Here is a 13,527-nt window from a genome sequence, read left to right as displayed (position 1 = left end):
AACTGAAGAATGACAGATGATAGTTAGTACAATTAAAGATTTTTTTAATTCATTTGAAGAATGATTAAATAATTAATTAATTCGGCATAGTACTAACAGAATTAGAGCTGTTTTAATATGCTAGCTGTATCAAAGTATTTATTTATAATATTCCACATATTTTTTTTTAATATTGCACCAACAACTCTCTCTTGCAATTTTTCTCACGCATCTGGGGGACAACTCTAATTGGAACTTAATTAATTAGTGAGACCTATGTAAGACCCATATGGACATATCTGAATGATCAATTGTAAGTGTCATGTCAGATGTGAGAGAAATACGAGAAGGTTGTTGAGAGTAGTATATTATATTTTTTTAATTTAAATAACAATCTTCTACAACGTGGTGCACTCAGATTTATCTCAGTTTAGTTAGATTTCTTTTTAGTATTCAAGTCAAAGCTATGAACAAGCCCAAATTATTTATTTTGTTCTATAATCTAATTATTAATTATTGAAAAGATATTAAATAACATATTTCTATTCTCCACACCAAATTTTATAGTTTCCACCCAAATAAATTTCATGCTATTTTTCTTCCAAAACAATGTAGCAGTAAGTATGTAAAAGAAATCTTAAAATTAATTAGGAGTATGGTTTCAATATTTATTAAAAAAAAAAAAATTCATATCCTACAAAATCATAAAATTCATAGAAAAAATAATTCGTATATGTTATGTAAGTATTAATTTTTTTTTTTTATGACGAGGTGTCGGCAACTTAGAGACACTTAACTAATTACTCGAACCTAGAAATACCGATCGGGTAAGAGTCTAGGTGTACCTCTATTAGGGTGGTGAGAACTAAACTCGAAGAGACCATTTAGATATCTCTCTTGCTCTTCAATCAAGAGACTCAAACTTGGGAGCCATGTTAGATCATTCTTACTCTTTTCTATCAGGTCAACCGTGGTGGTTGTAACTTGTAATACTAACTTAACGAGTAAGATCCTTATAGAAGTGTTACTTAAAACCACTTTGGTTTAAATTTTAAATTCGAAAAATAAAAATTAAACAAAGAAGAATAATTCATATTCACCAGCTTTCCATATATCATACAAGATGAATCAAATTGAGACTTATTCACAAGAATTAATTTATAATTATATACATGTTTGATATAGTTTTGTCTTTTATTCCTGCGATACTGCCCAAATTTTATTTTTTTAAAATTCTAAAAATAAAAATAACAATAATCATTCCACCGGTTCTCTAGATTGTGGTAGCGGTGGATTCATCAAAAATAAAAAAGAATAGGCTATCTCCATATGAAATATAAGAAATAGTAAAAGTTGTAGCTCTAAGTCTCAGCCTTTAATAATTTGTTCCCCACATAAACAAATGTGGCAATCATTACGAACATGGGTGCCACCCCATTTTTCAAACCTATTCATTCTCTAACTCAACTTCACCAACTCCTTCCCTTTATCAATTACTATAATATAAATCACACTCATGCCACCTTGTTCCACAGACAGCCCTTATCCCAACAAGGCTTCATTCACAAACTCATCTCAGTCTATTTTTTGTGTTCTTTTGATCACCCAAGTTCCCAATTATGCAGCTTATAGCAGTCTCACGCCGCGAAACAGCGGCGGCTACAAGGGCAGGTGAACCAATTTTTGCTCCCACAACGCCCGCGCGCGGCCATGAGGATGCGCCCGTTGCAGTGGGATTATAAGCTGGAAAACTACGCAAAGTGGTATGCGAATCAGCGGAGGTCGATTGCGCGTTGCAGCATTCGAATGGACAGTACGGGGAGAATATTTTCTGGGGGAGCGGGGAGGATTGGAACCGCGCAGGCGGTGGCTGCATGGCTGTCGGAGAAGAGTTCGTATGATTATGGTCGAATTCGTGCTTGGGGGGAAGTGAAGTGGGCATTATACGCAGATATTTTGGTAGGACGAGGAGAATTGGGTGTGCCAGAGTGGTGTGTGAGGATAATCAAGGCGTTTTCATTACTTGCAACTATGATCCTCCTGGTAATTTTATTGGAGAAAGGCCTTATTAATTATTATGAGGACGATGACGAGATGGAGATGAAGATGAAGATGTTTCAGAAAATTTTGGAAGTGTTTTTTTATTTATTCTTGTTTTTTGTTTCTGAAAATAGAGAATGGTGAATAGTTGTGTCATGTAAATGGCTTATGGCTTTGTGAGATCGACTTCTTTTTTGGTTATTTTCAAGTATGATTTTGTTATGTTAATATTCTGATCTCGCAAAGAGCAATAAATAATAATAAAATAAAGTTTTTCGTTTTTATTTTAAGAACAGTTTCGTTCACATAAAACAGAATGTTTCTCTCATAATCCTTAAACGCTATCATTTTCTTCCATGTTTATAAATTTAATTTTTTTTAATTACATTTATGGGAGGATGGTTCATGTTTTTATTTTTTGTTAATATGTGAAACAATTTTTGTTATGGAATGATCATCAACTCAGTTCCCAAGGGCAGCTCCTTTACATATCATGGAGACGATTAAACACCTGAAAGAAAGGAGGGAAGATAAAATGATAATAGAGATAAAATGGGGCCATTTTCCAGACAAGTATATTATATGGGTTCCAGCAATGAAGAGAAATCAAGGTTGCAAAATTATTTGTTGAATGTAAGGCTTCAGTTTCATGCCCATTTGCAATCTAAACTGGAAATAAACTTTGGCTGGGGGTATAGTCCGCCAAAAGTATAACTCAACACCCTTTGACTCTAATTATTCATAATCTAAAACTAATTTAATATCCCCTATCAAAAATTGATTTGTAAATACTGATTTTGTAGAAAATAAGATATTTTCTTATGAACTTGCAACATATTATATTATTTTTTATGAATTTTTTTTTTTAAAGAATTAGTATTGGCTACATTTGATTTCTTTTTTCTTTTATTAATTTGAAGATGAATTAAGTAAAAATTCTTAACAAAAATATTGATGAGTTTAATGGAATTTCCGCTAAGGTTGACTTTATAAAATTTTTTCAGTATCAGAAAACAATCTACCCTCTTTGTCATATACTCGATCAGGGACTAATTCATACATTAGGATAATATATAAACTTTTATACAAACTCTCACACCAATTTATGTGTTTTAAGATAATTTGGTGAATTTAAAATTAAAAATAAATTAAACAAATAAGGGAGATTACAGTCAAATAATAGGGTTGTCACATTCGTTGTGGGAAATAGTTTGATATGTAGCATATTATTATTATTATTATTATTATTATTTTTTTGTAAACAACATGTTTGAATCATGTTAACGCACCCGACAACATTGTGAGGAGCTAATGCAGCAACCCACCCTCACGACCCCCCCACATAAGTTATAGCTGCTTAGATGGTGAACCGAATTTGGATCGTATGTCTATCCATACTATCTTAATCACTTAACCATCTGGACTACCAATATATGCAGCATTACATCCTACACTTAACTCGTTAAATAAAACCGAATTCTCTATTAAATTAAATACTGAATCCTAATGGAATATCAAAGCCCTAAGTGAGTCTAGTTCGGATAGTAGTTTCCTTTTGCTTGTTAGATCTATATTTATTAGTCAGGCTTGTCAAGGTAGGTGTCTTATTTATCGTCATGATTCTATCTTTTCTTCCCCCTTGCCTTATCTATGGGATAATTTTTTGGTATCATATTGTCTCTTCTGTATCTTTTCATACTAGCTAAATATAGGTCTTAGTTCTATTTGAATGTTGATAACTAGCCTCGTTTCTTTCATAATTGAAGCTTAAGCAATTGGATAGCCACATGATTTTAATTTATAATTTTGGTTTAGGTCTAACACAATTTCTTTAAGTGAGAAGCAAATTTCTTATTCTTTAAATATACTTTTGACGTCCCATTATTATCTTATATACAAAGGGATAGTTTAATGAAGGAAGAAGATTTGCAATAGGATATATCAAATTGCAAACAATATTAAATTGTAAATTTTTAATTGCTTCACGGATCAAATATATTTTTATTTTTACTTTTTTCTTCAAAGTATTAGTAGCTATTTTAGTCTATATATTTTTTGTCTTGTTAACTGTATTATGTTCTTGAGATTATTTGTAAAAATAATAATAATAACTCAGCTTTAATTTCTGTTGAACTTTCACTTTAATTATTTAAAAATTTATTTTAGGAGTAACAACGTCAGAGTATTTAGCATAAGTAAAGAGAATGAAATATTAAATCTTTTAATATATATATATATATATGGAATGAAAGGTATTTATGGAATGAGCAATGCTAGTTTTACAAAGACACATATAAAGGAGACATACAAAGACAATCCCCACTCTTGATTTTCATGATTTCTCTCTCTCTCTCACTTTCTCTTTTTTCATTTTTCTTTGTTTTTTTTTTCTGAATAATGTTACTTTATAACCCTCTTTATATGGGTCTTTATAAGTAAGGATAGCATTTTTCTTATGGAAATTATGGGGTGCCAATAATTTCACTCAAGTCTTAAAATTAAACAGTTCGGTTTCTTCAGCAAACTATATAGAGCCCACAAAATGGTGGGCCGGCCGGTTATCTGTACCGCAACATCTTAACAAAACCCGCAAAAAAACCCGCAAAAATGTCGCCCAGGTCTCTAAGGCTCAGGCGCTCCGCATAGACAGCGAATAACACAATTTGGTTCAATTTTTAATTTATTTTTTGAATTTCTTTTATTTTATGGGATTTATATCAAGTTTAATTATTTACATGCTGTAAAATTGGAAATAAAATATTAAATTTTCAGATAATATATATGAGTTATTTTAATTTTCTTAAAATAAGAAATTAAAATAATTTTTACTCTATTGGACTCTATCGCTAGAGATGACTGGACTGCATCAGAGTAGTTCTTTCTAACTATTAGAGTGAAAAGGGTAAAAATTAAAAGAAATTGGACGAAGGGTCTTATCTATAAAATTAATTAAAAAAAAGGTTAGATTTCAATTTTACCCTTAAAAAAAGTTTTTTTTTAAGTTATTATATCTTTTATTTAGAAAAAAATAATAATCATAAATTAAATCATATGAGTTTATTACTCACGGCCTTTGTCAAAGACAAAAATAACTCGAAAACGTTTTCTTTTTTTATTAGTGCTATCCTTAAAACATTTTCCTATTTTATAAGTGCTAGACTATTAAATCTAGTGCTATCAAGGACAAAATAGCATTTTCAAGATTATTTTAACTGTCTCCTAATTTTGTTGTTTTACTCCTTTAAATAAGAGTCATAAAACTTAAAAATAGGAGATAATAATTATTAAAAGAGATAAATGTAACCTATAAATAATAATATCTAATCGGACTAATCCAAAGGATAATAACTAATTCAAAACTAATCCTAATAAAATCATATTTCCTTATCCTAATCAATCTATTAAAATGTTAAATTATCTAATACTGTGTGTTCTAACATAGTTTAGCATTAAATAAATATAGGATATTAAATATGTTAAGAGAACAAATTCGGTACCTTTTTTCATTAGAGTGGATCTATTGGCAATCTACTAATGAAATAAAGAAACCCACTTTTTAATATACTTTATAATGACAATTTTATCCCTATATTAAATTATTAAATTTAACTTTAATTTTCTGTTACAAATACTTTTGACATCTACTATTATCTTATAAACCGTATTTTTTTTTTTTTTTAATGCTATTCAAATTATTCTTTGGACAAAAAGATAGTTTAATGAAGGAAGAAGATCTGTAATAAGATATATCAGGTTAGAAGTAATATGAAATAATAAGATTTTTAATTTCTTCACATATAAATTAATGGTTTTTTTTTTCAAAGTATTGGTAGCTATTTTAATCTATATACTTTTTGTCTTGTTTAACTGTATTATGTTTTTGAAATTATTTGTAAAGATATTTTTAACTTTAATTTTAATAAAAACTTTCAATTTAGTTATCTAAAATTTTATTTTAGGAGGATATTTTATTTTAGGAGGAGTGTATAATGAAATATTAACTCTTTTAAATTATTTAAAAAAATGGAACGAATAGTATTTATGGAATTTATAGGGCATCATAAGAGAAAATTTTAATTTTAAAACTTTAAAATGGGGTGTTTTAAGAAATGGGTTTCTTTAGTCCCTGGATCGAGTACCAATAACTGCACTCTTTTCATCAAGAATAATGAAATAAACCGAATTGGTGTTATGGTTATTTTTGTCATTTTAAAATATCTTTTAAAACATTAATTATTTTTAAGCATGTGGATCAAAAGCTAGCTGACTAGTTACTAACTTTAATATTTTTTCATTTTGTGAACCTAGTTATCTATCACTAAGCTTTGGATTGCATAAAAAAACTTCAGAACGTCTGTACTATACATTAATTAATATAAAAATTCTCATATGCAAACGTTTTAAAGTTTTTAAAATACAACACAAAAGCTAATGGCTAATTATGATTTTTGTCTATGCAAAAATTTGCACCAACCAGACATGACCGACAGCATTAGAACCATATAAGATGTGTGTGTGATCAGTAGCGGATCCAAATTTTTTTTTTAGGGTAGACCAAAATAAAAACTAATTACATATTAATATTTTTGTTAAGGTGAACCAAAATCCAAAAATTATATATATTAGTATTTTAAGAAAAAAAATTGAGGGTAGGCCAAAAGTGGGCTGGATCCGCCCTTGTGTGTGATCTCGGTGGATCAATAGAATGATGAATGTGTAGGGATTAACTTAAAACACAAAGAACAAAAAAAACTTTTCTAAGTTCTTCGACCGCTTACCTACATCCACTGTTATGTTATTAAATAAGTTGACACAATAATTTGATTTACAAGAAGTTTGCAATTGGTTTTCTGTAACATATTTTCTCTATCCCTTAAAAACATATTATAACTGGATTTATATAGTGTTAATTACATAGTTGAGTTGGAGATGAACTAAAATATAATAAAACGGAGAGTTTTGTGATCTTCAACCTTAATCATAGAATCCATATCGCGAGATATTTACATGCCAAAATGGATTTATCCATTCCAAATTTCCTGCACAACAATTTTGATTTTAGCATTTTTTGTGAAGTTAGGAAGCATTTACTATATATATATATATATAAAATCATACGATAAAATTGTCAAAATGTTCCCAAATGATTGACTATATATATAAAATATAGCCACTAATGTTGTAATTGTAGCCATGTTGTCTTTGAACTTAAGATTTAAAAAGAAACCATAATTTCTAAACGCGGCTCCGTTGATTAAGATTTGAGGATCTCCACTGATTTAGCCAGTGAAAATTAATTGAGAATCCGAGATTTCGGTGGTATTAATCAATTAAAGGCCTTTTCAATTCTCAATTTGACTTGTAAAACAAAATTTGTACACTATCATTTCTAACAACCCACGGGGAATTAATTAATCTTATTATCTTAATGTGGCTTTGACTAAAATAATGACAATTTATTAGCCGGCCTACATATTTTTCAGCCATCATGCTACAAAATTTTAAGCACAATTAATAAAATCTAAGTGCACGCCTTCTATTTCAATTCCCACTTTAATTATTTTATCTTATGATTCATTTCCAATGAAATATTCAAACAAAAACAAAAAAAAAATCATTCTGTTTACCAAGACTTCTTCAAAGAGCTTATGAAATTTAAGTTTCTTGTATTAGGTTTTACAAAATTGAGTTTTTTTTTTTTTTTTTTTTTATGAAAAAAAAATTATTTATTTAGTTAGAAGAATTTAAAAGAGTTTTTCAGCCTTAAATTATTAATTTATTTAGACAATATAAAATTTTATTAACAAAAATGTTTAAAATGCTTCTGAAAAACCACTTTTTGACTTGCAAAGAACACTTTTTGAAACTTTTTCAGACATTTTTTTTTTTAAATTCTTTTATAAATAATATTTATATTTAAAAGTAAAAGTATTCTACAAAAAACATTCTGAACCACATTTTAAATAGGATCTAATTAATCAAAATGTGGTAACTTCTCTCTATTCTCTTTTATAAATGGTACAAGTAATTAATCAAATTAAAAAAACAAAACAAAACAAAAAAAACCCACAAAAAATTGCAACGTTTTATTCACTTTGACTTTTATTTAATTTGACAATAAAATTAATCAAGATATAGATACTGCTACATTCCCTGGAAACTTGAAGAATGACAGATGATTAGTTAGTACTAATTAAAGATTTTTTTAATTCATTTGAAGAATGATTAAATTAATTAATTAATTCGGCATAGTACTAACAGAATTAGAGCTGTTTTAATATGCTAGCTGTATCAAAGTATTAATTTATTATAATATTCCACATATTTTTTTTTTAATAATATTGCACCAACAACTCTCTCTTGCAAATTTTTTCTCACGACTCTGGGCGTGACAACTCATAATTGGTCAACTTATAATTAATTAGTGAGACCTATGTAAGACCCCATATAGGACATATTCTGAATTGATCAATTGTAAGTTGTCATGTCATGATTGTGAGAGAAAATTTACGAGAAGAGGTTGTTGGAGCAGTATTATTATTATTTTTTTTAATTTAAATAACATATCTTCTACAACGTGGTGCACTCAGATTTCATCTCAGTTTAGTTAGATTTCTTTTTAGTATTCAAGTCCAAAGCTATGAACAAGCCCAAATTATTTTATTTTGTTCTATAATCTTAATTAATTAATTATTGAAAAGAATATTGAAATAACATATTTTCTATCTCCACACAAAATTTTATAGCTTCCACCCAAAATAAATTTCATGCTTATTTTCTTCCAAAACATATGTAAGCAGTAAGTATGTAAAAGTAAATCTTAAAATTAATCTAGCTAGTATGGTTTCAATATTTAAATTAAAAAAAAAATAATTCATATCCTACAAAATCATAAAATTCATAGAAAAAATAATTCGTATATGTTATTGTAAGTATTAACATTTTTTTTTTTTTAATGACCGAGGGTGTCCGGGCCAACTTATAGACACCTTAACTAATTACTCGAAACCCTAGAACTACCGATCGGGTAAGAGCTCTAGTGGTTACCTCTATTAGGGATGGTGAGAACTTAAACTCGAGAGACCATTTTAGATCTCTCTCTTGCTCTTTTACCATCAAAGAGACTCAAACTTGGGAGACCATGTTAGATCATTCTTTACTCTTTTACTATCAGGTCAACCGTGGTGGTTGTAACTTGTAAGTACTAACTTAACCGGTAAGATCCTTATAAGAAGTGTTTACGTTAAAACCACTTTGGTTTAAATTTCTAAATTCGAAAAATAAAAATTAAACAAAGAAGAATAATTCATATTCACCAGCTTTCCCATATATCATACAAGATGAATCAAATTGAGCTCATTCACATAAGAATTTAATTTAATAATTATATACATGTTTATGATATAGTTTTGTCTTTTTATTCCTGTGATACTGTCCAATTTTTATTTTTTTTAAATTTCTAAATATAAAAATAACAATACATATACATCCACCGGTTTCTCCCTAGATTGTGGTAGCGGTGGATTCATCAAAAATAAAAAAGAATAGGCTATCTCCATTATGAAATATAAGAAAGTAGTTAAAGTTGTAGCTCTAAAGTCTCAGCCTTTAATTTAATTTGTTCCCCACATAAACAAATGTGGCAATCATTATCGAACATGGGTGCCACCCCATTCTTTCAAACCTTTATTCATCTCTCTAACTCAACTTCACCAACTCCCTTCCCTTTATCAATTCACTTGAATATATAAATCACACTCATGCCACCTTGTTCCACAGCAAGCCCTACTTCCCCAACAATGGCTTCATTCACAAACTCAGTCTCAGCCTCTATTTTTGTGTTCCTTTTGATCACCTCAAGTTCCCAATCCTATTCAGCTTATAGCAGTCTCACGCCTCGAAACAGCGGCGGCTACAAGTGCATGGTGAACCAATTTTTTGCTCCTCACAACGCCGCGCGCGCTGCCATGAGGATGCGCCCGTTGCAGTGGGATTATAAGCTGGAAAACTACGCAAAGTGGTATGCGAATCAGCGGAGGTACGATTGCGCGTTGCAGCATTCGAATGGACAGTACGGGGAGAATATTTTCTGGGGGAGCGGGGAGGATTGGACTCCGGCGCAGGCGGTGGCTGCATGGCTGTCGGAGAAGAGTTCGTATGATTATTGGTCGAATTCGTGCTTGGGGGGAAGTGAATGTGGGCATTATACGCAGATTATTTGGAGTAGGACGAGGAGAATTGGGTGTGCCAGAGTGGTGTGTGAGGATAATCAAGGCGTTTTCATTACTTGCAACTATGATCCTCCTGGTAATTTTATTGGAGAAAGGCCTTATTAAATTATTATGAGGACGATGGAGATGAAGATGAAGATGTTTCAGAAAATTTTGGAAGTGTTTTTTTTATTTATTCTTGTTTTTTGTTCTCTGAAAATAGAGAATGGTGAATAGTTTGTGTCATGTAAATGGCTTATGGCTTTGTGAGATCGACTTCTTTGTTTGCTTATTTTCAAGTATGATTTTGTTATGTTAATATTCTGATCTCGCAAAGAGCAATAAAGAATAAAATAAATAAAGTTTTTCGTTTTTTATTATAAAGAACAGTTTTCGTTCACATTAAACAGAATGTTTCTCCTCATAATCCTTAAACTGCTATCATTTTCTTTCCTATGTTTATAAATTTAATTTTTTTTTTTAATTACATTTATGGGAGGATGGTTCATGTTTTTTTATTTTTTGTTAATATTGTGAAACAATTTTTGTTATGGAATGATCATCAACTCAGTTCCCAAGGGCAGCTCCTTTTACATATCATGGAGATCGATTAAACACCTGGAAAGAAAGGAGGAGAAGATAAAATGAGATAAAGAGATAAAATGGGGCCATTTTCCAGACAAGTATATTATATGGGTTCCAGCAATGAAGAGAAAATCAAGCGTTGCAAAATTATTTGTTGAATGTAAGGCTTCAGTTTCATGCCCATTTGCAATCTGAAACTTGGAAATAAACTTTGGCTGGGGGTATACGTCCGCCAAAAGTATAACCTCAACACCCTTTTGACCTCTAAATTATTCATAATTCTAAAACTAATTTAATATCCCCTATCAAAATTTGATTTGTAAATACTTGATTTTGTAGAAAATAAGATATTTTCTTATGAACTTGCAACATATTATGATTATTTTTTATGAATTTTTTTTTTTAAAGAATTAGTATTGGCTACATTTGATTTCTTTTTTCTTTTATTAATTTGAAGATGAATTAAGTAAAAATTCTTAACAAAAAATATTGATAGAGTTTAATGGAATTTCCGCTAAGGTTGACTTTATTAAAAATTTTCTTCAAGGATATCAGAAATAACAATCTACCCTCTTTTGTCATTACTCCGATCAGTGACTAATTCATTTTACATTTAGGATAATATATAAACTTTTTATACAAACTCTCACACCAATTTATGTGTTTTAAGATAATTTGGTAATTTTAAATAAAAATAATTAAACAAATAAGGAGATTAAATGTCAAATATATAGGTTGTCACATTCGTTTGTGGGAAATAGTTTGTATATGTAGCATTTTTTTTATTTTTTACTTTTTTGTAGTAAAAATTTTTGGATCAGTTTACGCGCACCTCGACTAATCATTATGAGAGACTATTGTAGTAACCCACCGCCACGACCCCCCACATAAGTTGCAGATGCTTAGATGGTGAATCGAATTTGACATGTATCTATCCATACTATCCCCATTCACTCTAACCTCTGGACTACCAATAGATGATATGTATATGCAGCATTACTCCTACACTTAATCCGTTTAAATTAATACCGAATTCTCTATTAAATTAAATAATGAATTCCTAATGGAATATCAAAGCCCTGAGTGAGTCTAGTTTGGATAGTAGTTTTCCTTTTGCCTGTTAGATCTATCTTTTATTTAGTCGGTTTGTCATAGTTCATTATTCTATCGTTGTGACTCTATCTTCTTTTCTTCCCCCTTGCATCTATCTATTAGATAATCTTTTGTTATCATATTGTCTTTTCCCTGGTATCTTTTTATCACTAGCTAAATATAGGTCTTAGATCCTAGTTGAATGTTTGATAACTAGCCTTCGTTTTCCCGCCTTTAGAATATCACTTACGATTGATAGTAGTTGAGTTACTAGTAGGAAGCTAGGCATATTTGGAACTGTCTTCTGTTATTAGGTAAGTGATCGGAATGTTTCAATGTCTTTCTAATAGATTTTCTTTTAGCTCCTCTTCTTCGGTAAATCTGTTTTTTCCTTTGCGCCGGGGGTGGGTGGTGAATACTTACTTTCTAATAAAGCATCATAAAAACACATTTTATTTACTTTAGTCAAAACTTTACGATAGACATATATATATATATAATCAAGAATACATGCAAATTAAAGATTTATCTAAACTTCCTTATCTTCTTCTATATGGTTGGCTAACAATATAAGAGTAATATGACTCTAACCACACCAAAAAACAATCATATTCATACATTAATTAACTGTGACTACAGTTAAATCCACAGCCACACTATATTTTTAGTGTACCTTAACCCACACTCAATTTGACACTAATTAAGAATTTTACAATAATCAAATTAATCTTCCCTAACCCACAATCAATACGGCCTCTCACCAATATAATTCCCCGGCGGATCATAATACAATCATAAACACATCCCCATCGTCGCAAACAACACGAGCACACCCAATTCTTCTCGTGTTACTCCACACAATTTGCGTATAATGCCCGCACATTTGCCCCGCCTCGCAGCTGTTGGTGGCGTACGTGTAATATTTCTCTTCCGCAGCCCATGCAGAAACGGCGTCGCTGGGCGTCCACGTTGCGCCGCTGCCCCAATAGATGTTCTCGCCTAGCTTGAAATCGCTTCCGGGAACGAGTGTTGCAGCTTGCAATCGGTTTTTCTTTGGCCCGCCCACCACCTCGCGTACTTCTCGAGCTCGAAATCCCATCAGAGGGAGCTCCCACTTGGCGGCTCTGACTAAATGTGGGCGAACAGGAACTGGAGAGCCTCGCCGATGCAGCCCCAGCAGAGTTGCTTGGAGATTTTGTAGATGGTGGCGTTGTCGGGTGGTTTTGGATGGGGAGTTTGTGTTGTCGGAGATGACTGAACTGAGAGAATGAAACACAGAATGAAGAGAAGCAGTAGTTGGAGTTTCATTTTTTTTTTTTTTAAGTTCTTGGTGGAGAATTGCTGAAGTACAAGAGACAGTTAAAGTGTTTATATAATACCAAGAAGAAGTTCATGTTTTGGCTTCATCCGAAGAAGAAAATCTCCATTATTGAAGAGTTATAATTGGTGTATCACGGACATTTTAGTGTCTTCACATCACATCACTCGTAATAGAAATTTAATACTTTAATAAACTAACACATGAACATGTCTCTATTATACAAAAAAATATATTTCTTCTCTGTAAAATTCTGTAGAACGTAACAAGATGATTAGAAAGACAAACCTCAAGCTTGTAAAA

At 30.7% G+C, this 13,527-nt stretch overlaps 1 protein-coding gene and 1 pseudogene across 1 annotated transcript; one reads left to right on the top strand and one right to left on the bottom strand.

Moving 5' to 3' along the window:
• Positions 1 to 9,789: 9,789 nt before the first annotated feature.
• LOC116135551 (pathogenesis-related protein PR-1-like) lies at positions 9,790 to 10,563 on the top strand. Its single transcript, XM_031421265.1, has one exon. The coding sequence runs from the start codon at positions 9,819 to 9,821 to the stop codon at positions 10,353 to 10,355; it is 537 nt and encodes a 178-aa protein (XP_031277125.1). The 5' UTR covers positions 9,790 to 9,818; the 3' UTR covers positions 10,356 to 10,563.
• A 1,954-nt stretch (positions 10,564 to 12,517) lies between these two features.
• On the bottom strand, positions 12,518 to 13,214 carry LOC116135517 (annotated as a pseudogene).
• Between the last annotated feature and the right edge of the window lie 313 nt (positions 13,215 to 13,527).

Source organism: Pistacia vera, unplaced genomic scaffold (assembly GCF_008641045.1).
Source record: "Pistacia vera cultivar Batoury unplaced genomic scaffold, PisVer_v2 Contig300, whole genome shotgun sequence".
Lineage (NCBI taxonomy): Eukaryota > Viridiplantae > Streptophyta > Magnoliopsida > Sapindales > Anacardiaceae > Pistacia > Pistacia vera.
The sequence above is the reverse complement of the archived record's forward strand: the minus strand, read 5'-3'. Positions and strand labels throughout refer to the sequence as shown.